At 42.7% G+C, this 25,995-nt stretch overlaps 1 protein-coding gene across 2 annotated transcripts in view; it reads right to left on the bottom strand.

Annotated features, from left to right (window-relative positions):
- The window catches only part of LOC131591696 (golgin subfamily B member 1-like), a 41,516-nt gene that overhangs the window by 3,291 nt on the left and 12,230 nt on the right, over nt 1-25,995 (bottom strand). For both annotated transcript variants that reach the window (XM_058862644.1, XM_058862646.1), the window contains 16 exons: nt 24,968-25,090; nt 24,424-24,537; nt 22,318-22,729; nt 21,574-21,665; nt 21,169-21,265; nt 17,920-17,993; nt 16,183-16,270; nt 15,360-15,427; nt 9,582-14,440; nt 6,833-8,783; nt 5,212-5,390; nt 4,140-4,305; nt 2,898-3,029; nt 1,785-1,943; nt 1,552-1,649; nt 755-889 (listed from right to left, as the gene is read on the bottom strand). In XM_058862644.1, coding sequence (XP_058718627.1) covers nt 755-889; nt 1,552-1,649; nt 1,785-1,943; nt 2,898-3,029; nt 4,140-4,305; nt 5,212-5,390; nt 6,833-8,783; nt 9,582-14,440; nt 15,360-15,427; nt 16,183-16,270; nt 17,920-17,993; nt 21,169-21,265; nt 21,574-21,665; nt 22,318-22,729; nt 24,424-24,537; nt 24,968-25,090 — 8,747 coding nt within the window. The remainder of the gene's footprint in view (nt 1-754; nt 890-1,551; nt 1,650-1,784; nt 1,944-2,897; nt 3,030-4,139; nt 4,306-5,211; nt 5,391-6,832; nt 8,784-9,581; nt 14,441-15,359; nt 15,428-16,182; nt 16,271-17,919; nt 17,994-21,168; nt 21,266-21,573; nt 21,666-22,317; nt 22,730-24,423; nt 24,538-24,967; nt 25,091-25,995) is intronic.

Below are 25,995 nucleotides of genomic sequence, written 5' to 3'. Positions count from 1 at the left end.
GATGCAAAGTCCTGTGCAGTGCAGACCCCAGTGCTGGATACTGGGGACACGACAGGAGAGAGGTCTAGGCTGAAGGTAAGCCTGGGAAAGGTGGATGCAAGTATTTCATTTAAGTATTTAATTGCTTCTCAATAACCAAATTAATGAAAAGTTTATGTTAATTGGCAATACATTAAAAATGAGTGACATTCTTCAAGTCAAAACTGTTTCATGTATGACAGACCGGTGCTGACTGAGGAGACAAATCCCCTGGAAGATCCTCTTTGGCCTGCACCCAATTCTCAGTCTCCAAATTATATTTTCCAGTAGTTCATTTAACAAATTGAGAAAGTTGGCATCTAATTTCTAGACAGAACTTCTCTTCATGTCTAATAATTTGTCTCATTCTATCTGCCTACAATTGAAGGAACTGCATTTCCTGAACTCCAGGAAACACTTTTTTTACAGTAAGAGTGACTGAGCACCATGCCAGCTGCCCAGAGAGGTTGTGGAGTCTTTCTCCTTGGAGATAATCAACAGCCATCTGAACATGGTCCTGGGCAACTGGGTCTAGGCTGAGCACAGGGTTAGGCCAGATGGTCTTTGGAAGCCCCTTCCAACATCAACCTTTCTGTGATTTTGTGACAGACACGGCAGCTGTCTCTGTGCCCCCAGTGCCATTTGACAGAAGGATGTGATGAAGTGCAAATGAGAAACAGAGCTAGAACCACCACACTTCTATGGTGACAGTGTTTGTTTGCTCAGGCTGCCTCACCTCCTGATCTGATCCTGTGCTGCAAAAAGCTCCTCCTCTGCAGCAAGACGACGGTCCCGTTCCTCCTCCAGCTGGTCCTCCAAATACTTCATATCCTGCTTTGTGCTGCTATGTAAATGTTCTGTTTCAGACAACCTGTCAGAAAATAACAAAGTATATGCTAAAAAAAGCCTCATTCATGGACTATTGTGTTTCTATTGTATTCACTGATGTAGTGTGTGAACAGACACAAATTACCTCCCAACTCACACAGGAGGCTTAGTCATCTTTACTATGTTTAAACTATTTGGAGAACATGAGAGAAGATAAATCTCTTGAAGCTTCTGTTTCACATCAAGAAGGAGTTCCTCGGCTCTGTCACCATAGCTCTACCATCTGAAAATTATTTTGAAAGGGTTTGAGGAATCATGTGCTAGATCTTAGTTTCGGAAGGTTACAAGGAATCCTGTGCTACATCTCAATTCCAGACACACTCTCAGGCTACAACCTTGAGACCAGGACCATTGGACCAGACCTTTCAGCAGCTACTGAGGATGCAGCCCACCAGATCCAAGATGCTGGTCTGGCTGGCATTGCTGCTGCACGTTGTCCTTGTGTGTTTTTGAATCCGTAATCCAAAGAGATAATTAATGACAGCTACTAAGTGCATACAAACATTCCTCCAAGACCACAAGATCCTAGTGGGACTGAGTTTTCCCAACACATTGGTATAGAGTAAAAGCAACAGGCTCATCACCACCCTCGAGGCCTTCATCAGGACCAACATCCTCGCCCCTGTTTTCTCAGACTTTCTTTACCTCAGCTGCAGCTCCTGCAGTTCAGGTGTGTAAGTGCCTCTCTGCAGTTCATTCTTTTCTTGGGGTGCTCCTGGAGCAGCATCTGTCGCATACAGCTCCTGAAAGAACACAGGAATGCATTGCAGACTGCACTTCCACTGAAGAGAACTCAGAGCCGCTACAATGCTGGACAGTTTGCAGAGCCACTTGAAATGAGCTTTTCCCTGCTGTGCACCAGGCCCAAAGCCCCTTACCACACTCTTATCTGCAGCCTGCAGCTCCTGGAGCTGCCTCTCGAGTGCCAGGCAGCGGTTCAGGACCTCACTGTAGTGCTGATGGCTCTCGCAGATGCTCCGACTGCTCCCACGGAGCTGGAGGGAGAGGGCATTTTTCTCCTCAAAGACCTGAGATAACTGAGAAAAGAACACAACTGGCAAGCAAAGAAATTGGTTTTGTGAAAGCAAAATTGTTCTCTGTCTGAGGATAAGAATTGTCTTGAAAATCACTAAGGTCCAAAGACCAGTGACACTCCCCAAGAATAGCTTGTGGCAAAGACTTCTGGAACAAAAGTCTCAAAACATCAAAGAGATGTACAGAATACTACATGTCCAGAACAAGATTTTTAAAGGGCTGATATTGACCTAAACCTTTCAGAAATATCATCAGTTAATTATGATTTTATATTCTCACTTTCTCCTTGAACACAACTCTCCTTCTGAAGATCAATAAACTCCCGGGAAAGCAGGTTAGAAAGTGCTCTCAGCAATAGACATGGAACCTGTAAACAACTTTCTTCATGTGGTCTCACTCTCTGGTCCCTTTGTCTGGTCTTCATCTCTCCCCATCCAACTTCTTTCCCCCACTGTCCCCTCCATCTATCTTCCCTCCCCCCTCCTTCCCTTCTCTCACCTCTTTCTTTCCTCCCCTGCCCTCTTCCCTCCCCCTTTCTCCCTTTGGTCACCTGGGAGAAAGGGCACCAAACTGCAGTGGCAGAAAAGCTGCTGATTCAGCACTGAACCTGCTGGATGGGATCTGCATGGGACCTGGAGATCCTTCTGGTCCAAGAGAACAGCTGTCCCACTCATGGCTTCTCCCTCCAATGCTCTGACCCCAGCTGCTCACGGAGGGAGAGCAGTGTGGGACATGGAGGATGGGCTCTGGTGCTGTGCAAGCCCTGTTCAGCAGCACTGATTCCATCAGGGGGATTCTAACACTCCTTTTTTGAGAGATGTATTTCAGATTTTGTGCTACTTCATTGAATGCCCACAAGGACAGATTAATTCCTGCTTCCTGAGCCCTATTCCAGCCTAACCCTCCCCACATTCCTCGTCCCTGACCGCAAGGAAGTATAAGACATGGATCAGTACCTTGCTGTTTAACTGCTGAATTCTGAGCTCCTTCTGGTGCAGTTCTTTCAGACTGTCACTTAGCTGGGCCTGGAGGTGTTTCATCTCTGTTTCTAGACTTGAAAGGTCCCCTTTCAGGACTTCTGGAGAAATCTGCCAAGGAAAGAGCAATGAAAAATACACTGCACATGTGACAACTCGCTCTTATGTTTGTCAGCTCTTTTCAGTATTCCAAGGTCAAATCCAACATTATTCCTAGACCTGGAACTTGATCTGCTCAGGCAAAAAAGCAAATGGGGAATAAACAGAGATATCCCAAAAGCCATCTGAAAATACAGACCGTTAGGAAAAATAACCAAACTTGCACATATGATGGGTCCTGCTCAAAAGTTGTCTTAAAGCTGTTTACAACACAGGAAGAAGTAAAAAAGGCACATGAATGAGAAAAGAAAAAACAAACAAAAACCTAAAGCAATGTCCACACTGCTCTAATCAACAAAGACCAAAAGGCCAGCACTGAAGAATCCTCCTGGAAAGCATCACACAAACATTGTTCAAGCTTTTTCTTTGCATATATGCACAGATTTATCACAGGGATGAGGGAGATTTGATACCCCCTCCACTGACATAAACCACTGGAACATTGCAGATATGGGTGGGAGAGTTCTCCCTTGGCTCTGATGCACCACACTGTGCATGCAGCCTTTCCTAGATAAGCAAAATACCAAACATATTCCACTCCACTTTTAGGACTATATACAGGGGGAATAAGAGAGAAGGTGCAGTGTTCAAGCCTCAGCCTCTCTGGGCTTGAACCAGAATTGTAGAGCCCTGTTACAGTAAAAGCAGTAAGAAAAATTCAATAGAAAACTTAAAAATGAAGATGCGACATTAAAATGAGAACTAAGACAGAAAATCTTAGCTTCAAAGACAGTGCAAGAGGTCAATTCTAAAACAGCCAGAAGACACACCTGAGAAGTTCCATGCTGCTCCAAAGGACCCAAGGTGCTTAGGAAGCCCTCTCTCTTTTACCCTTTTTCTTGAAACATTGGAAACCAGGAACTTAAGGAAGAACACTTAAGGGTATGCCACAATTTCTACAACTTCCAGTGATGCAAGTTAGACTGTTGGCATTATCTTGAGAGGCCTCACAACCATATCCAACACTGCAGTCTGTAGGAGATGGATACAGGCAACACACGCTCTTCTGGCTGAGTTTCAATCTTCACATTTCCAGTCAAGAATCTTTATCTTTCCACCCACCTTGCTTTGGTGCTGGTCCTCTACGGTTTGAGACTTGCTGAATGGCAGCCTGATTTCCTGTGTGATCCTTTGTAAATGGCTCAGCTGCTTATCCTTCTCTGCTATGGCCATCAGGTACTGCTCCTTCATGCTACTGCTCTGCTTTTCCCAGGTGGTCTTCTCCTGTCTGCCCAGCATAAAACAAGGGAAATGACAAGGAAGTTACTAGTATCACTTATGATGTCCAGGTATCCAGCTAAGAATGAGCTAAGGATGATTCAATCATCACCTCATGCTAGACATGAAGTTTTATAAGCAAGCCAAGTCAAAACCACCCACTTAAGTACAGGAACCTTAAAAAGAGGTTTAAGGAAGTTCTCTGTATTTTGTTGAACCCTTTGGATTTTTCCATGCTGTCCTAGGGTGACTTTTTCACACTTCTTGTGTTCCTGGACATGGTTTTGATCTCACTGTACAGAGTTTTGTCAAGGAAGTCACTGGAAATGCCACTTGTCCCCATAATAATTTCTCTGCATGCTCACCCCCCCACTTTCAGAACACAGAGTATTTTTCTGACTACTTTTAGTACAGTTGGAGAAGACAATTTTACTAGACTTGAATTACAGAGTTTAAAAAAAAACCTGGAAGACATAAAGCAAGTGAAATAAAGGATTAGACATCATACAAAATTAGTACGTTCTGAACTATAATATCAGTGGGATAATAAAGGGTATTCAGCAGCAGCCTGGAATGGAGAGTACTGTGAACATACACATAGGCTCCAATACAAAGCCTCAGTTTCCTCTCCAACAGACGACACTGACCATCACTGGATGAAGGAAATAAAAACTAAAAGGTCATTGATCTATTCCACACAGGCATTGACCTCCAAGCTGCTGAGCTGTAATTCTGAGGCAGAAGCTGGACAAGAGAAATATGTGCCCTCTCCTGATCAGGGCAAAGTGCCTCAGTGTCACCTGGCACAGTCCAGGCTGAGGTTCTCAGCATTCCCTCCACCTCTGCCCCCAACTGCTCTTGGAGAGAAACAAACATTTGCAACCTCGCCAAGGCAGGGAGCAGACAGACAGTTCACCTGAGCTGCTGGAGCTCCTGCTGGTACACAGCTCCTTCTTGCTTCAGTTGTTCTTGCAGACGGACCTGTTTGTCCACCTCTTGCTCCCACTGCTGTAGCTGCGCTTTTAAGCGAGAATTCTCAGCAGCTTCCACCCCAACCAGGATGTATTGCTGCTGCAGATTCTCCAGCTCTCTTACCTGGAATTAAAGAGAAGCATCAGTGTGTGACAGCTGATCAAGCATCAGGTTTATTACTTAGAACTGTTTGAGAACACTTCTCACTGTGCTTTCTGGAGGGAAAAAAGGTCACACTCAGATGACAGAGGAACTAGAAACTGAATCATCAAATACAGCAGTGTACTAAAAACTGCTCAGAAAAACACTCCCTCAGACGATTCTATTGTTAATGAGGGCAGTGAGTTTTGAGCCCTCCCATGAGGATGTGACATACATTAACAAAAAGACTCCAGGCCACAATATTAATTATCTTATTCAGAGGAAAACTAAGTGACACAGAAGAAGCTGGTTAAGCATAAGTCCTGAAGTTGGTATTTACTGTAAACCAGGAAACTGCTAAGTAGAATCTTTTTGGCTCTCCAATTCCAGTCAGGCTGTAATTAGAAATAAGTTGTTGCTATCCATGCATCACTGCAATTGTTTTTGAAGACACAGCTGACTCTGGACATGGGACAGTGCTTAATGAGTGGCAGTGAGACATAACTGTCAAAGTCTGTCTTCTGACCAGCAATGAGAACTCCTGACCTGGCTGGGCTGGACTGTGCCAGAGACTATACAAACACAGACACATTCAGTGTGCAGGCCAGGATGTCAAACGGAATCTGCAATATCTTGTACCTGCCTTGAACTCTAGCTGCCAAGAGGAGGAAGAAACTCAAGCCTTTGTTTTAGTCTCTTTTAGAAATCCATGGTAAATCAAATGAACTGACACAGATGTGAACTCAGCAAGTTACCAGGGACCTTATTTCCATGATTTCATATTTTAAACAAAGCTGACAGAGAAACCACCCCAGGAAGTTAACAATGAAATCACAGCCTCCGTGCCAGAGAAAATAATATAGATGGCCCATACCAGATCCACGGGGTCTGCTGGAGCATGCCCACAAATGCTAAGGTCATTAGGAGGCAACTCCGTTACCTTTGAAAGGTCATGGTGACCCAAGAGGTTCCTGAAGACTAGAAGAAAGCAAATGTCATCCCTACCTACAAGAAGGGCAAGAAAGAAGAACTGTGAACCTGCAGTCTGGTCAGCCTCATCTGCATCCCCAGGAAAGTGAGGGAGCAACTAATTCTAGAAATCACTTCCAGATACATGAAAAAAAACAGGTTGGCCAGAGAAGCTGTGGAATATTTACCAATGGAGATATTCAAAATCCAACAGGACATTGTACAGAGCAACCTATCCCAGCAAGCCTTGTTTGTACAGGGGGGTTCAACTAGAGGATCTCTAGAAGATCTCCAGAAGATCCTTTGAATCTCAACTGTTCTGTGATTTTGTGAAGACAATGATCTATGTGTCACACTGCAATTACCAGATCTAAGTGTGCTGAATTTTAAGACTTGAAGATCCAAACCTTCTGTGGTGCTTTAAGTAAGACAAGGAAGAGAGAATATGGACTTACTACTCTGTCTCTGTCACTCTGCAAGGAGGCCAGTGCCTTCTTCAGACTCTGCACTTCTGAAGAAGAGATGGAAGCATTCCCTTCTGCTTGTTGTTTCACTTCTTCAATCTTACGTGTTTTGTCCAATTCATTCAGCAGACGGTCTCGGTCATTCTGCAGGCTTGCCATAGCCTTGGAGAAAGATTTGACTTGGTTGGAAGAGCCTTCCAATTCCAAAGACAAGCGGAGAAGCTCATCATCTTTAGCTCTGAGCTGCTGATTAAGTTTCTCAATCTGGGCCAAGAGACCTCTTTCATTAACAGCTTTCTGCAGTTCTGCCAGCTCAGACCTCGCTGTATCTCGGTCCCTGGCAGTGGAACATTTCTCCTCTTGTAGCTGAGCCATCTGTTTCTGAAGATTCTGCACTAGACTCTTTTGTTCCTGTAAGTCTGCAGAATATTTCTGTTTCAAAACATGAAGCTCTTCATTGGCCTGGTCTCGGCTACCCTGAAGAGAGCTCATGGACCTCCCAAAAGACTGAATTTGAGCTCTGAGATCTTTGTTTTCATCTGTGACTGCAAGCAATTTCTGTTCCATTTCCATCAAGTCCCGTGCCAACTCTGCTACTCTCTCTTCGGCTGTCTCGGTTTCATTCCTCATTATCCCTGCATCATGATGCAGGTGCTTCAATTCCTTCCGAAGCCTGTCCTCAGCCTCTCCCACTCTCCTGACTGCATCCCTTTGAACACATTCTAGCTCCCCCTCAAGTTCCATTATTCTTTGCTGGGAGAGGGAAAGCTCACGACTCAGTTTTTGTATCTCTTCCTCTCGAGTCTTCAGTTCTGCTCGACACTCCACAATGGGACTCCCTTCATGTAATGCTGCCATCTCACTCTGCACCTGGGACAGAGAGGACATAAGAGTTTCAATCTCTTGAGACATAGTGACTTTATCTTCTCTTAAGGCTTCCATGCCCTTCCTGAGATCGTCCTGAGTACGCTCAGACTCTTTCAGCAGTGTTTCTATGGTTGCCTTCTCATTTTCCAGAGTTTGGATCCGCTGAAGCTGTACTTTGAAAAGTTGCTTCTGTTGGGAGTCTTTTATTGAAATCACTTGGTTAAGGTCTTCTCTGTACCGCACCAACTCTGCATTCAGCTTGGCATTATCAGAGTTAAGGTCATCCATCTGGCTATGGAAACTTCTCATTTCTTCCTTGAGCTTGTTGTTTTCAGCAGCAGCCTCTTGAATTAGCTGGTCTTTTTCCAAGATTATAACAAGATGGTGTTCCTCAAGCTGCTTGTAGTCCCTCAGTATGCGGTCTCGGTCATCCTGCAGAGATGACATGGACTTGGTGAAGGAGTCCAGTTGTGCCTTCTGCTGCTTACTTTCTTCTGTGCTTATCTTCATCTTTTCAGTGAGATGATTGAGTTTGTCAAGAAATTTGTTCTTTTCATTTTCCAAGGCTTTTCTATCTTCTTCCTCCTTACTTAGCCTACACTCCAACTCTTTTATCTCTTCAGAATGCTGCTGCTGTAATTCAGCTAGAGCAGACATCACTGCATCTTCTTTGGCAGACAGCAAACTCATGATCTTTTGATCTTTGGCACTGGTTTCTTCATGCAGCTTATTTGTCAGATCCTTGGAAGCCTGCAGATCAGCTTCAAGCTGTTGACAGTTGAGTTTAAAGTTCTGGATACTGGTCTCTTGTTGCTTGACCACAGTCCCCAGCTCTTCCCTGGCCAGCTCACATTTGGTGAAGGAATTCTGTAAGTCAGCAAGCTGGTCTCTCAGGCTGCTGATCACTGACTCCAGTTCCTGCTGTTCATTCTGAGACTTGCTGTACAGTTCCTGAGACCCCTCAAGCTGAGTCAAAAGCTTTCTTTTTTCCTCCTGCAACATTTCACATGTCTTTTGATGATATTGAATCTCCTTCCTGCAGTCAGCCTCCCAGTCCTTCTTGTTGCATTCCAGCCTGAAAACAGAAAAGATAAAGTTGATCAAATATCCACAAAAGTATCTCAGTATCTGAACCCCCACTAACACTGTTCTTATATTAATTTAGAAAAGCCACAGAGTTTATTTTACTTAAAGAAAGCAAGTTGGAAATATCTCTCAATTTAAAATTCAAGATATGTTTTAAAGTTCTGACTGTACAAGGTGTGCCTGAAAGGGGTGGTTCCAGGGGAATATATTCTTTTAAAGTTGTTCATGTCAACACTGAAAGAAATTAAGGCACTTAAACACCAAATGTTATCATCTCCTTGTCATTACATTACTTCTCTCATCCATTGTAGCTAACAATAAAAACAGCCCCTTGCCACCCCACAATGAAGTTGCTGTTCTGATACCTTTGATGTCCATTTCATGCTTCAGCATGCAAAGATACAGCATAGAAACTTGATAAAACAATTTTACTCATGTAAGAATGGTTTAGTTTTGAATCTTGGAAACACACAGATGTATACACATTTTGATAGGTTTCCATAGCTCCATCTTCCCCATAAAATTTTTTTGGGGATGGAACTCTGTATCCCAATGCTCTCCTGACCTCTCAGTGCAAAAAATTCCATGCAAAAGAAACTTTAATTAATCTGAAACTTGAAAGACTCTGGACAGTAATCAGATGGTGAGTGCTTGTCACAGAGAACAGATTTAACACAGGTATCCCAATGACATGAAGAAGCACTAATCTAGAGTGATCACCTGTATCCTTGTGCAGATAACAGAGTAACCTTTTCCTGATAAACCTCCCCTGCCACAGCTTATTTACCTGGATATATGAGTCTGGAGCTCTTCCACACGCATAGTCAAGTGTTTCATCTGGTCCTTTAGTGCAGCACAAGCTTCCTCTTTTGAACGTATTTCTTCTTCCTTCTTTTGAATAGTTTCAGTGAATTTCTTCTCCCATGTTTTTGATTCATCTATCACTCTATCCCTATCGTCCTGAAGGGAAGACATGCTCCTGGTGAAGGCTGCAAGCTGGGCTAGTGTTTTGTTTAGACTGCCTTCCAGTTGCTTGGCTTCTTGATCCTTTGTCTTCAAGGAGTCTTGCAGATCACCAACTGTTGTTTCAATATGGTCTTTCTCCCTCTGCAATGTTGCCAGCTTTTCTTCCATGTTTTTGATCTCCTTTGAGTGCTTGTCTTTTTCCTGTTCCAGTCTTCTCTCAAAGTCCTCATCCTTTTTCTTCATTTGAATTTTAATTTTCTCTTTGTTTGCTTGCAGCTCTTCTTTGACTTTGATATTCTCAGCTAGAACCCTTGCTGCCTCACTCTGAGTGTCATCCAACACGACTCTGCAGAGAGCAAGCTCTGCCTGGGCTTTCTTGGTGTCTTCAACTGCCTTAGCTGAAGTTTCTTTGGCTGCTTCTACCTCTTTCTGAGTCTCACTCTGCAGAAATTCCAGAGCTTTAACAGTTCTTTCTAAACTACTGTTCTTTTCCTGGCTTTTAATACAGTCCTTCTGCAGCTGCTTAATCTCCTGCTGTTTCTGTTTCAGCAGTTCTTGAAGCTCCTTTATATGTGTGCTGCTTTCTCCTCTCCAATTGTATTTTAGCTTTTCTACAAACTCCTTTTGCTTTTCTGAACTTGCTTGCCTTTTCTCCTTTGCCATCTGACTTTTCTCCTCCTCTAGTTCATGCATCATTCTCTGCAAACTCTGAAGCTCATGTTTCAGTTGATCATTTTTGATTTGGAAGTCTGTTGCATCTTGCTGATAGTTTCCAATGCTTCCATTAAGTTCTGCCAGCTGATTCATGAGCCTTTCTTCCAAGTCATCCTTTTCAGCCTCTAGAGCATCCTTCAGTGCTGTCATTCTGACCAGGTCATCTTTGGCTTTTTGGACCATTTGCTCCATCTTTGCTACTGTAGCCTGCAGATCATTCACTTCATGGTCTTTCTCTTCCATTTGGTGCTCCAAAATCCTTTTTTCACCTGCTAAAGTCTCGACGCACCTGCGGATGTCACCCAGCTGCTGCTCTGAAGCCCTTCTATTATCTTCTAGCTCTGTGATTCGTTTGGTGAGCTCAACTATTTGCTGTCTGTAGATCCCAGGATCCTCACAAGGTCTATCGCTTTCAAATGCCTCTTGTTCCAGTTCTGCAGCAGGAGGCTCTGCTCTAACAGTTACATCCACTTGATTTTCACACCTTTCCATTGCTGATGGTGTGGCAGCTGCCTCATTCGTTTCTCCCCCCATTGTCTGCTGAGTGACATACTTGTCTACAAGTTCTCTGCTTTCCTTCAGCTTAGATTCTGTTAACTGCAAAAGGCACTTCAAGTCCACGATCTCTTGATTAAGAGACTCCTTTTCAGCCATTACTGTCTCAAGCTCAGTAGAAAGAGACTGGCACTCCCTCCTAGAGCATTCCAGATCTTCTTTCAGGCTAGTGTTTGTAAAGCTCTCTCCAGTCCTGTGTAGCTCTTCATCTGTAAAATGCATCTCTGTTCTAAGCTTCTCATTCTCCTCTTCTAGTTCCAGGATCTTTTGTTGCTTTGATTTTGCAAATTTCCTCATTTTCTCCTTCATTTCATCAATTTCCCGTCCAGCTTCCTGTAGCTGCTTATCTGTTTCCTCTTTTTTTGCTTCAGCCCTTTTTAGCTGAATGCAAACCTCCTGCTTTTCCTGCCTAACAGTTTCCAACACACGCTGAATTCGCTCAGCCTCGTTACTCACATTCTCATATGACTGCAGCAGAGTTTCATATTCTCCCTGAAGCTCCTTGTACTTTTCCTGCCACTCAGAACTCTCAGTGGCTTGAAAGCTCTTCAATGATTCCACCTCATTCTCCAGCTTCTCCTTCTCTAGAACAACTCTGTCCAAAGTAAGTGTAAGGTTTTTATAGCATCCATCAAGATTCTGATTTTCTCTAAGTAGTTTATCAATTTCTGCAGTAAGTTTTTCTCGCTCTCCAGTGAGGCACGCTAAGTTTTCTGTTAAGGTATCTGTTTCTTTAACATGGCCACATATTTGGCTTTCCATATTTGTCAGTTTGACGGAAAGATTGTCAATAGTAGTTTTAGCATTAGCCAGCTCTTCTTTTAGAGATTTGCTCTCCTTTAGTGCCTCTTTTCTAGAGATAAGTGCAGCTTGCAACTTTCTCTGCATTTGATTCTTCTGTTTAGCTGCTTCTGCACTGTTCTCTTGCTTCTCCTGAATTTCAAGCATCTCTGTTTGTAGCCGCTTGCTTTGTTCCTCATGCACCTGAGCCTGAGCTTCCAACTGACTATGCAGTCTTTTGACCGAGTCCTCTTTTTCCAGCAATTGTGCCTGCACATTATTGAGAGCTTCACTTTTCTCCTTTAACTGCTGGTTAAGAAATTCAATTTCTTCATCCTTTTGATGCACAAGGATTTTCAAGTCTTCCAGACTGTCCACTCCAGAAATTTTTCCTTGACTCTCCTCCAATTCTGTCTGAAGACTTGCTCCCTTAGCTTCAGCTTGGTCAGAGGTTCTCTTTAGCTCTTCTATCTCTACAGACAACTGTGCTATGTGCTGCTGCAAACCAATGATTAATTCTGATTTGTGAGCAAGTTCCCTTTGCATATGGCTGACATTACAATCCAATTTCTCTTTCTCTGTCTGTAATTTGTCAAGGTGTTTTTTCAACCCTTCCTCAGAAACAGCTGAAATTTGTACAAGCTTGTTATTTGTTGTATCTTCTGCTTCCATACATGAAGAATCCAACCTACCTTGACTCCCAAAAACACTCTCTGCTGATCCTTGCTGTTCTTGGAGTTGCCTGAGCTGAGCCTGGATGCTGTCCTTCTCTTTGCTTTGCTGATCAAATTGTTCTTGCAGGATGTTGTAATCATCTTTCTGCTGTTTCAGTTGTTCTCTGTGATGCCTGTCTTTTTCCTGAGCCTTTTTTATAGAGTCTTTGCGAGATACCAGAGCTTCTTGAAGTTTTTTTTGAAGTTGCTCTTTTTCTTGTTCAAGAACTGAAATCCTTTCTTTAAGAGCAGACTTTTGTTTTTCTTCCAGATTTGTACCTGCTGAACTATGTTCTTCATTTTCTTCATCATCATCTGGGCTTTCATTGGTTTCAGCTACTTTGTCAGGAATTGTCTGATGCTCCATGATTTCATCTTTAATTGAAACAGTGTTTGCCTTACATTGCAAGCTTTGCCTCATTTCCTCAATCACTGCCTGCAGTTGTGCTTCAGTGGTTTCTTTATCCTTACGGATGCTCTGCAACTCAGATTCCTTTTCGGAAAGCAGCTGAATTAGATAGTCCTCGTTGGGCTGGTTCTCAAGACTCATTTCTTTGGTGATCATGCTTCTCATGTTTTCTTCCCCTGCAGCTGCCTGACCCACTGAGGCTTCTGACTTTTGTTCTCTACTCAGCTGTTCTAATTCATTCTCCAATCTGGTCACCTTCTTCAGAAGCTCCTTCCTGTTCACAAGGGCTGCTTGCAGCTTCCGCTTTACTTGCTCATTTTCTTTTCTCAGAAGTTCAACTTGATTTACTAATTCCTCATTTTCTTTACTCACTGCTTCTGTCTCATTCTGCTGTTCGGATGCCTCACATTTCAGACATGTATCTTTTGCTCCAATGTTCTGTTCTTTTTCTTCCTGGGCTTTTAATAACAGACTTGTCTGCTCCTTAAGACTCTTCAGCTCATTTCCTAGAGAAAATTTCTCTTCATTCAGCAGGACTATTTTCTCAGACATGCTGACACTGATCTCTGCCATCTGTTGGTCCTTTTCCAGCAAGGCTTGTTGCAGGCTCTCTATAGACCTGGTGTGCTCAGCAACAAGCTGTTCTAGGCTTCCTGCCTCGTGTCCCTTTAAGGCTAACTTGTGGGAAAGCTCTTCCATCTCTGCTGTACTCTTCCTCAAAAGCTGTCCTAGACCAAGTACTTCACATTCCTTTGTCTCAACCTGGCTTCTCAGATCCTTTAGTTGCATGTCCTGGTCAGAAAGCTGAAGCTGTGCTTTATCCAAGTCCCTTTGCAAAGCTTCAATTTTTATATCCTTGGATTTAAATTCATTTTTAAGGCTCTGGATTTGCTCTCTTAGAAGACTGTTTTGACTGTCTGACAGTCTCTGTTTTTCTGAAAGAGCTAGTTCTTCCTCCAGTTGCTTCACTTGCTCCTTCAGTTCTGTTATGGTAGAAAATTCTTTCACCTGACACAAGAGCTGTTCTTGTTCTTCAGTCAAAACACAAAATGTACTGTTGGGATCCTCTCTTTTTTTTCTGTATTCCTCAGCCAAGTGGTTTAGCCTATTTATTTCTGCACATTTTTCTCCTAGTTCTTTCCTAAAGGATTCTTCTGATTTCTGCAGAATTATTTGCAATTCTGTGATTTGGTTTTGTAACTTAATCAGTTCTCGAGATTGAGAGGTGCCAGGGCTTTCCAGAGGCTCTTCTTGGAGACTGATTCCACACTGTACCTGTGAATTCTCTTCCAGCTGGTTAGCTTCTGTTTGGCTGACTGTAGAAGTTTGGCCACTGGGGCCCTTGAGCTGGCTTTTCAGAAAAGTTATTTCTTCTTGGGCTTCTTTCAGTTCCACCAGCAAAACTGACAGCTCTTTCTGTTTCTCTGCAGCAATATCTTCTAGATTTCCAGGTGGATAACTGTCCTCAGTGAACTGCTTGCTTCCATTGGTAAAGCCATCTGTTCTTGCCTGAAAGAAAATAGCAGGTATCATTTTTCCTTTGAATCTTGTGAAAGAGCCACTTTTGGAAGTATCTGCTTTCCACATTTTGTAGTTGTCGTAGCTTTCTCAAGCTGGCTTCTGCAATAAACAGAAGCCTTGCTAATAATAGGGGAGCTCTGTCTTGGCAGTGGGGGGTGGACTAGGGGATGTCCAGAAGTCCCTTCCAAGCCCAGCTATTCAGTGATTCTGTGACTTCCCAGATCACTTCTGCTAATTTCAGTTTCTGAAGTTACAGCATGAAAGATTCTGACTTTAGGATCAGACCATACAGGCAACCTCCTATTCCCTTTTTTCCCCTTCTCTCATGATTACAAGATAGTACGACTCTGAACTGTTTAAGTTCTCTTGTCATTCTCACAAGCCCTCTAGTGTACTTAACCAGGCACATTTCCGTGGCTTCCTATTCATAGTCTTTGAATAAGGAGGTTTAGTCCCCTATTCTATCTGTCCATTTAACATGACAAAGAAGCAGGATAGAAGCCCATATTCCAATCTGTGTCCAAAGTGAAAGTACTAGACAAAGTACCTGGAACAAAGTACTCAGCTTTTTCAAAATAACTATCATAAGGTTTCTTCCCATCCCCCAAAAGAGATTACAAAAGAAAAGCAGTCACAAATCCTCCCCAGTAAGCTTGGATCAACAGCCCACCAGTAAGCCAACACGCTGCACTGTAAAAGCTGTTCATCAGTTTGGAGGGCAGAAACAATTTATGAGGAATCATTATAGGAGAGCTGCTCTTAAAAAGACTGCTGTCGTAATGAAACAGCCACTTTAAGTCACAGGAGGTTAAATAAAGTCTTGGGGGCTTCTAAACAAAATTAAAGTTTTCATAGATGCAAATGCATACAATACTGAGACCAAAAGGATTTTAGACTACATTTGTACCTCAGAGAGCACGAAAGTATCACCAAAAGGCTTCTGCATTTCAGAATTCACCAGCTCTCCTGACATACCTAGTAAGAAAAAGTACACTTGTCACCATCAGTGTAACAACCTGCAGGTAAAGTCAGTAGGTAAGTGAAGGGACAATAAATAGGACTGGAGCTTCTGTAGAAGGTGAGGAAAGATTAAAAAAAAAAAAAAGGCAGCAAACTAAGCACAGAAGAAAACAACCCAGAGTTTGAGACTATACAGTGCACAGACAATTCTGCTGCGGTTTAACCCCAGCCAGAAATTCAGACCCTGAAGCTGCAATATGGCTCTGTGCAACTCCCTGTGTTTGCTGCATGCTGGCACCACCTGCACACAGAACTTCTGACCCCTGCAGAAGGATGAAGAGCAAAGAGACAAGAGAACCAGGTAATAGATTGGTTTGACTGTTTTGTTTTTTTTTTCATGTGGGATGTAGGGGAGAACTAATTCCAGACACAAATTTAGTGGCTTGCAGAGAAACATACAGATCTTCATTTTATCTCAGTTCTCTTCTGTGCCTTACACATTAGTCTTTGCATCTACAAACACACTCCTTCAAACCCCTTCTCTCTTTCTAACCTTAGCAACCATTTTTTTCTTCTTTTCTAGTGTATCCTACCCATCCCACATTAGAATGTTCTCCTCTACCTTATGTAAATCTTTCCTGCATTCTGCAGATTATCATCTTTATATTCTGACCTCAGAGTTCCTCCTTCTAAATTATCTTAAGATTTGTCCCTGAAACTTGTCAAATTTCCACCATTTTCTTCTCACATGCCTTATTCTGTGTCCTCACCTGCAGAAGAAAAGCAGTCTACAGAAGAGGCTGGAGCTTCCACAGTCCACAAGTCTTGCAATTTTGCCTCAGCACCAATATTCTTATTCTGTGGGTTGAAGAAACAACACTGAGCTTTGAGCCAGGATCCTGGTATGAGAAGACAGCTCTCTCAGCAGTCTACTGCTCTGCCAAGCTCTAAGTAAAACCTATCAGTCCCAAGTTTGGACACAACTCTTAAGCCTAATGAAAATAAATAAGTAATGAAAAAGAGATTGGTTTTGATGTTAAGCAATAGACTAAGACTTATCTCAGCAGATTAACATATCAATGAATGCAAGGATTCAAATAACTTCCTCCCCATGTTGAGATGATTTCTCTTCCATCTTCACTATTTCAAAGGGATTAACTACAGTATAATAACCTTTCACTGACCACCCAAGCAGAGAAGCTGAGAAGTCACGTGTCTGTCAGTCTATGCCTCACTGCTCCAGCAGATAAAAATATCTGGAGTTTTCTCAATAAAGTTATGCTAGGCACTATCACACAAACAAACCAATAACACCACAAGAACCTTTGAACTGCTAGATGCCTTAACCTGGGTTTGGGTAACTACATTACTTGGCCTAAAGCCATGGGCCAGGTGCAGAAATGGTAGCTGTGCAAGTGTAAAAACTCAGATGTAAGCTATTTAGCTGGACTCTTTTTATAATGAAGATACTGAAATGGACAATTCCAGGGTTGTTTTCATTGACCCATTTTCAACACTCACCTTGTTCCACGTGAGTCATGTGCTAAAGAACCTGTTTATTCCACTGTCTATAAAGGGGCAGTAGCAAATAGTCCAAATGCTTGTATCTGCCCTTGAAAAGACTATGCATGCAGGTGTGTGTGTGTTCCCACTGATCTACCAGCTCACAGCTCGACTGCGGGTGGTTGGAAGGTAAGGGTCTGAGTCAAGCAGGATGAATGACTCAAAATGTTTCTCTGGTTCCAAGTATCAACTTTTACCTTAATACTTCCCAGTAATATACAAGCCCTCTAATAGAGAGGAATGTATTAGATAAAACACAGCATTAACTGTCCCCCTTTGGACAGGATGGGCCAGTAGAGCAGTCTGCAAAAAGCCAGACCCTGCTCTAAGCTAACAGTCAGTTCCACAGCAAACTCTCGGGACAGATACACAGAGGCTGTCATCTCCCTCACCATGCTGAGCATAAAGCCAAGCAGCAGCTTCCTCATCCTGCAGTCTTCTCAACAAGAACCTGACTGCACTTGTACCTGCAGCTGGACACAGTGGAGTAGCACAAGGACAGTGCCCACCTGTATCCCTCTCAAGGAGCACACAGCTCTCCCAGTCAGCCAGGTGCCCATCAGGGCCATGGGAATGGACAGGGCTGGTTTGAAAGGCATCTTTTCTATAATGACAGCTGAGCCTTTGGAATTTTATTTCCAGAGACCTGTCTCAGATTAGCCCATAGTTCTGCTGAAAATCTAACTCACAACAGGCAGAAAATAGCACAAATGTGGATTGGGTGGATGAAGGACACAAGAAATCCACACAGCCGGCAAAGGGAAACAGTTTGTTACAAACACAGTGCAAGCTGTATTTGGAAGCTATTTCTGTCTTTCACCATTAATCCAGTTAATAATAACCCTCAAAAGAGGATTGATAAAAAGACGATGACAGCTTAGCTGTTCTAAGGCCAGTCCTTGACCTATTTTAGTTTTAGCTTATTTCAGCTGCTTAATCATTACCTGTTCTGCATCTTCTGTGACCAACACAGCCTCTTGCTGAGACTCCTGGAGAACAAGTCGTAAATGTGGCATTTCTGAAACATTCAAACACAAAAAATTTTTTTGAAACTTAAGACTTTGCTTTAGACAGCGACAGGATATCCTTCCAGGAGCTTTCGAGAAAGGACACATGGCTGTTAATAGAATTTATATAGTGGAGATACATAACACTGTCATGGGATAATGTGGGTTGGGTTTCTTTACAGGCAACCACACAACCAACATGCTGTTTTAAGCAGCTTTTAGAAAAGCACAATTCTTGTCATACAAACATACTGAAAGAAGGTAATAGAGATTCAAGTGTTAAGAAACATTTTTATAAAGGAGAGGAAAGAAAGAACTATTGTAGCAAATTGTTTCAAATTTCATTTGGAAAAAATAAAATGAGAAATTGTTATAAATGTACAAGAAAAATACATTCTGTAATTCATCTCAGTTGTAATTAATGTATTAGGTGATACCTCAGCTTTTTAGTGCAGGAGCCAGTAAAGCAACAAATACTGTGTCTTCCCCAGAAACACCAACTTAGAAGCATTAAAAAGCAGGCCCCATTTTGTGAACATGTTAACTAGTAATGATGGTATGAAAAACAGGTTCATATACATAAATAATAAAATAAATATAAATAAATATATAAAATAAAACTCAGGACCAAGTTAAACAGTTCTCTTAGGGGTATGAATTCTGTAGTTTTCACTTCTGAGCATGCAGAGAGGACACACATACCATCAACATACAGTACAAAGTTTTCTTCTGTACTCCTTGCAACACCTTCTATGTACGATTATACAAAACTGTCTTTGCTAAGTATTGTGGAAGTTGAGGAAGCTCAAATTAATGTTTTGTGAATTCTAACAATTGGAAGGCATTTTGTGTTTTCTGTGATAATGGCTCTCCTATATTGATTCACACTATACTGTAGTCTTTCCACCAACTGAACTATGGAAAGCCTCATACAACGTTCCCTCACGCAGCAGGAGGAGAGACCTTCAGTCACTCAAAGAGCTGCCTCAAGAAAAGTTCAAGGAATCCATACAGATCTAAAGAGAGTTACAGAGGTTTTGGTCTAATGCACGGCTAAACCCATGGAAGTGAAGACTATACAAGGATTTCAAGAGACTTTATATTTCAAATAGCTTGGAATTTGAAGGAATTTGTTGAGGTCTGCTTGAAAAGCATCAGAAATTGCAAAATATAACCTAACTATCTAAAAATCCTTAATTCATTCTATCCAAGTTAGGAATGGATTACAGTGGGCAGTTTTAGGCATCCCACTTTAATTAAGACTGACAAATTCATGGCACAAAAAGGAGTAACAAAGTATTTAGAAACTATATAGCAGACATAAACCATTTTTTTATGTTTCATTTAATATTTTGGTAGTTTTTAAAAAGAAATTACATCTCCCAGTGTTTAAGATCCAAAAAAAAGTGAGTAATCAAGTGTTCAACACACCCACTGGAAACAGAATTACAACAACAAAAGCTTGTTTTGAAGTTAACATGCAGCTAAACATGCATTGGGAAAGATGTTTTACATAACATGACAGCGAAGCTCAGAGTCACTGCATTTTTCAGGTGGAATTCCTTTCAGTAGAAGGAGGAGCTGCTTTTTAAGAAAGCTGATTGAAGTTTTCCAGGTGCATTTTGGATGTATTCAATTGTAGCTTGGGGCACGGAACCAGGCTGAAAGCTGGATTTCTGTCAGGCTTTTGATAAGGTCTCCTCAACACCCTTGCTACTAAATTGCCAAGATGTGGGTTTGACAGGTGGGCTGTCAGGTGAGGCAAGGGACTGGCTGCACGGCAGTGTGCAAAGAATTGCAGTCAATGGCTCAGCATCCAAGTGGGAACCAGGTCCTGCAGAAGTCCTTCCTGGGACTGGTACTATTTAGTGTCCTAGCTGCCAGCAGAGACAGCTGGGTGGTTGCACCCATGGCACACCTGTGGAGGACACCTGGCTGAACAGCTGATTTTGCTGGGGTGATGTGATGCCATCCAGAGGGACCTGGACCAGCTTGAGGAATGCAGCCATTCAGCCCTTCTGCAGAGCAAGGCTTAATAAGGCCAAGTGCAAGGCCCTACACCTGGGCTGGTGCAATCCCCAGTACCAGCACAGACTGCGGGGTGAAGGGATTGAAAACAGGCTACAGAGGAAGACTTTGGGATTCTGGTGATCTAAAAATTGGACAGGAGCTGGAAATGTGTGCCTGCAGCCCAGAAAGCCAATCATATCCAGGGCTGCACCAAAAGAGGTGTGGGCAGCAGGCTGAGGGAGACAATTCTCCAAGACTTCTCTGCTTTTGTGAAACCTCACTTAGAGCACTGTGTCCTGTTCTGGGGTTCCTGTGTACAAGACAGATGTGGATCTGCTGGAGTGAGTCCAGAAGAAACCACAAAAATGATCAGAGGACTGGAACAAATCTCCCATGAAGAGAGGCTGAGAGACTTGTGGTTGTTCAGCCTGGAAAAGAAAGGCTTCTTCAAGGCTTTATTGCAGTTTCAAGAGGGCTGCTTCTCTCTGGATTGCCCAGAGCCATCAGTTGCCCTATACTGGACGTGTTCAAGGCCAAGTTGGATGGGGCTCTCAGCAACCTGACCTGCTGAAGGATGTCACTGCTCATGGCAGGGGGGAGGGACCAGCTGGTCTTTATGAGTTCCTTCCATCCCAAACCATGCTGTGACTCTAAACAATGTCTTGAAGTTCATTAAAGACCTGCATCTCTGAGATCTTGGAACAAAAACCAGAAAGATGATGTTCTAGGACAGTAGGAACCTGGTTTATTGATGATTATTCCCTCACCAGGATTTTTACAAAGAGGTTCTATCTTTGAATGACAGGAAGCAAAACTAATCTGTTTCTCAGAAATCAAGACAGACTACTGTCATAGTGCACCAGACCCTAAAGTAAACACGTGAGGGAATCCATTGTTTTATAGTATAATTCTGACAGAGCTGCTACCAGTCTACATGACCAGACACTCAAAACCAATGTAATTGTCTGGGGTTTTTTATATGTGGCATATGCCTTACTGTTTCAGCAAAAGTTATCAAAAATACTCCCCTGCCCCCCAAAGTACCACCTGCAGATTGTCAGCATTTTGTACTGGGGAAAGCTACCCCTTCAGCTATATCTTATTTTGTAGAAACTATTTCTAGAATGATTCTTAAGTCTATCAAGAATATTAAAATAGGAAAGGTAATCATACAACCTTCTGCCTTCTGTCTTTCCAAGTTTTCTGTGGGTAGGAATGAAGTCTCATTCTGGTCTTCCTGATCTACTATTTTTTCCTGTGAAGCTGATTCATTCTGTTTAAACAGGATGGAGAGGAGAAAAATAAATTTTAATACCATTTATAAATACAAATTAGTCTTTGATCACTTGGTTAACTTTTTAAAAAAAAAAAATCAATTGACAACTTTTAAGTTACTCAAATTGACTTCTACTTCTTTCCAGGTTTCTGTAGTCATAAAATGCCTGCCCATCAGCTGAGAGAACGAATAAAAGCCTTTCTCAAGCAATCCATGATAAAAAAAAGGAATTTCAGACATTTCATTTGGCTTCAGTTCCTCAATATACCAGAAAAATTAATGAGAATAATTTGAAAATACCAAACCTGCTGCTCCAGTTCAGAGAGTTGCACTTGTGGCTGGGATTTCAGCTCATCCTGACAGCAAACAAATTCTTCACATTTCTGCAGAAGTTCAACTGACAGAGGGGAAAAAAAGGGGAGTTAAGGTCTGTTCTTGTCTTTTTTGCCAAACTAAGTCCATTTTGCACTCATGCACTATAGTTTCCCAAATCTTATCTCTTAGTCACTGCTTCAGCTTTGGGCCATAAAGAAGCTGGAAGAAAATCAATTTGAAATAAGAGCTTGAGGCAAGATCAATATCATTATTTCTAACACAGGTCTATGGAGAAAATGGCACCTCTTGCTTTTCTTGGTTGTTTTACTTATAATTTCAGTAGAAATTCAGACTGTGAAGAACATAGCACATCTAAAAAGGACTTACATAAGCTGACTGAAAAAAATCCAGCTAACCAACTAAAAAATACATCCAGCTCAAGAAATCCCTAAATCCCAAAAGACAAGAGGCTGGGACAGTACACAAGCAAAGCACCATATAATGCTGTCCCACACTTCTGCTCCTCTTGCAGCTGTCAAAAACAGCATGGTGGGATCAAACTAGACCCCCTTAGTTTGAGATAGCACCACCACTCCTATGTCCCTGTGCAATTAGGAATTGTTACATCAAGCCATTCTTATGAGCTGTTATAAAAAACAAAGCCAAAAAGAAGGCAGCCCAATGATACTCAGGCTCCTGAGAACCTGCTCCAGCTAGCTGCCATGCTTGCTCACCCAGGGGTCCGTGTGCTGCAGCTCCATGTACCACAGATGGCACCAAGAGCTGGCCACTGTCCTGTTTCAGCTGGTCCTTCTCAGCTCCAAGGACAGCATGGCCACACCGCAGCTCTTGTTCAGCCACCGTAAGACAACTGAGCAGCCGGTTTTTCTCTTCCACCTCCAGCCTGTGTTCCTGTTCCAGGTCTTTATACTTCACCTCTAGTTCGGTTTGTGCTCTTCTTGCCTCCTCCAGCTGTTGTGAGAGACACTGCACCTCCTCCTGCAAGCGATGGGAAGACAGCTTCCTCTCAGCTAGTTCCAGCTCCATCTTCTCCCTGAGATCCCGAGACCCCTGTCTCTCCGCATCTAGTGCATCCCTCACGGAGCTTAGTTCCACTTCCATCTTCTGGCACTGATCTATGAGTGTCTGTAAAATGATAAAGAAATTCATTTCTCTCTCAAATAGTTAAAAACCCTGACAAAACAAATTACTGAATTATATTTTAAGGTTTTCATTAAATCCTCTAAAAATACCTGAGTAGCAGAAAGGAGGAAACACACGTCAGAAATTTAAATTTGTTAGAAAGAAACCGCCCCACTATTTGGAAATTGCAAGAAAGCAATGCTTGCTGCTGTGGTAAAGAAAAGGTAAGTCTTGATTTAGAGAAGGGGAATTTAGAGTAAAGAAGCAATAGAAGAGTGGCCAGGAATACTCTTTTAGAAGAAAGTAAACTTCCCAAAAAGGGGAGGAAGAGTTACAACAAATGAGGGAGAACTCAACAATTGCAGAGCAGAATTAAAAAAATATAAAGTGTGTATGTGAAAGAAGAATGCTGAAATATGAATCTGGAGATAACAGAGGGCTCCACACAGTACCCACTGCTTTAAGAAAGATCTCAGAAGGCTCTGGTCAACACTGACCAGAGATTTAAGGTGACCAAGAGACAGAAACAGACCTTACACTTGCCCAAACTCCTGTTGTCAAACTTCTTCCTCCTGGAACTGTGGATGGTCTGCATAGCTAATTTCAGAAGGAATCTGATGAGGAGCTCCTTTTATTTTATGGGTAGGCTTTTGCCACATGGCCTCAAGTTTGTACCTATACCAGGTCTCCTTCAGACCACCGAACGTATGAGGGAAGTTAAAGACACTGAGGAGAAGCCAAGGGAGCCCAACAACCGTGTCATGTAGATATCCATGCCACCATTCCATGACACACCCTGCTGGGCAATGCAGTGAGTAGCACTAGTGAGCACAAGTCAGCCTACTGAGGTTCTTTACCTCTTCACAGTAGTAAGAGCACCCATCATTATGCCTGGCTGGGACACAGAACAAAAGAAAATATGTGGGGCACAAGTGTGTAAAAATTATCAAAGTGAGGTTCAGCATTAGACTGGCTGGAGATCATGCGACCTACAAATACGAGACTGATTCAGTGTAAATCTCTTTTAAAGGGATGGAAAATTTTCAGAAGTTCAGATATTGGAAAAACAAAAATTACACTCATCCTCTATATGCAAACCAACCTTTTAAGAGGTTGTGTTCTTAATCCTCAAGTCTCAAGAAGCACATATCTATATAGTCACATATGCACGGACTTGATCTCATCCTCTTCACCTTCCAAACTGATGAAGCGAGAGCCAATCCCACTCCACAAGTTGTGTCACCATAGAAGCAAGTTCTCAGCATAACATACCAAAGAATAGGTGCTTCTACTCTGACTGGCCTGGACCCTGCAGTTCACAAACACTGAGGCTTCAGCAGCACTGTGTTAGGCATTTCTGCTTTTGGCAAAGGTTTGTATATTTGGCTTTCAAGGTACAGTCAGCAGTATGGGTATGGATAGATTTAGACCCTCTCCACCTGCCCAGAACCTGGATCACTAGAGCTGGCAGCTGCAGCACCCCACTGTCTGGCTGTACCTGCTGTAAGCAGTGCACACAGACCTGCAGGTCTAACACCTGAACCAGGGAGGGTGGGCCCAGCTGATTTTATGATGGAAAAGTGGTGCCAAAAAAAACTACTCTGGTAACTTCTGAGTTACTGACAAAGGCCCCATTCACCCCCCACACACAAACACACACACACACAGAGTGAAGCAATAAAAGGCAGACCAGGTACCTGGTTTTGTTTTTCAGCAGCGTGTAACTCCTGCTGCAGCAGTTCCACCACCTGAGTTCGTCCTAAGAGAGCTGCTTCCTGCTCCTCAAGCTTTCTCTGTAGTGTGTGCAGGTTCTGTGAGAGAGACAAGGCTATTCCAGCATTGGGGAGACCAATATAAGTTTAGATTCCCAGGTTTCATCGATACACCCCATTTTTGTAACACAGCTACTTTGATAGCCTGAATTAATTCATTTTTGTTGACACCTATTCTGGAGCCCTGGTGCAGTAGGAGGAACTTACTTTGCTTCATGAATAGGGAACTGGAGCACAATAATATAACACTTTTTTTCAACTGTTCTTTCTCTTTGACTGATAGCAAACCAGCAGACTGAAGCTAGGAATCAAAGTCCCAACTAGCATTCCAAAAAACTCCAAACAACCAAAGCATCTTTCTTCTTATCCCTTCTGAGTTACTTTAACAAGAACTGTTCTTTCAGGGTGTCTTCTGGTAAAAGTCCTTTTCCTTCCTCCTCCCATGATACGATTATTATCTCAAATATACCTGTTGCATCTCTACTTCCATATCTGACTGGACCACCATCTTGAGCAATTCAGCTTGATGCTGGTGCACATGCTCCTCCAGGAGAGCTTCCTTCTCCTGAATCACTTCCTGCAGGGAACTCAGCTGAAAACATAAGCCACAAAATAAAAACAAGCCAACAAGGTTATGAACCTGGCAGACACACAGGCTTGCTTTCAACATGCACCAGCATATTGTGCGTGTGATGGAGTTTTCAGCTTGACAATCCTATACATCATCTTGGTCAAATGGTATTTTTACCTGGTGTCTTTATCCTACTAATATGTGTATAACAACTGATAATATTTCAGGTCCCAGAAAGCAAAAAAGCATAGAATTTACTATACAAATATGCAGAATAATAAAATATATGATCACTATATAATTAACAGTTCATAAAACTTCTGGGCTTTTAATGTATAGGATTGCAGCCCAACTCACAGTTCAAAAGCTAAATCTGCAATTTAGAGTATTAAAAAAACCTTCCACAAATGACTACAATGTAAAATTAAAGCTGTTACATGTGTGATAAGCAGCTGTCCTGCACACCCACAGCAGAACACAGAGGGGCAATGGCAGGCCTGGCAGCTGAAAGAACACTCTGCCCCAGCAAAGCCCATCACAGAACAGCAGGGGCAGACAGGGAAGAACCCAAATTCTTACTCAGAGGAAGGGACACCCTACCCAGGCCCTTCCAGGGACTGATTCCCCCCTCCTCAGAGAGCCATTGGTCCCATTGTCCAAGGGTGAATCCCATCCCTTACCTGCAGGGCACCTTTTGCACCAAGGGTGGTTCTGGCCTGGGGGCAAGAATGGGGGTCAGGAGAAGATAATCTGGGGACTGTGAAAGACTAACGTAATGTTTAGAGGAAGAGCCAAAGGCAGTGAAATTTATGGACCTAGGTGATTTGAAGAGGAACAAAACTGAAAAAATTGAGGTAAGGGAATTGAAGACCAGCTGTGTAAGCATTGTTCTATTCTATCATACTAGTCTAAGCTGTGAGGTGGGA

This window comes from Poecile atricapillus, chromosome W (assembly GCF_030490865.1).
Source record: "Poecile atricapillus isolate bPoeAtr1 chromosome W, bPoeAtr1.hap1, whole genome shotgun sequence".
Classification (NCBI taxonomy): Eukaryota; Metazoa; Chordata; class Aves; order Passeriformes; family Paridae; genus Poecile; species Poecile atricapillus.
Note: the sequence above shows the minus strand (reverse complement) of the source record. Positions and strands in the feature narration are given on the sequence as shown.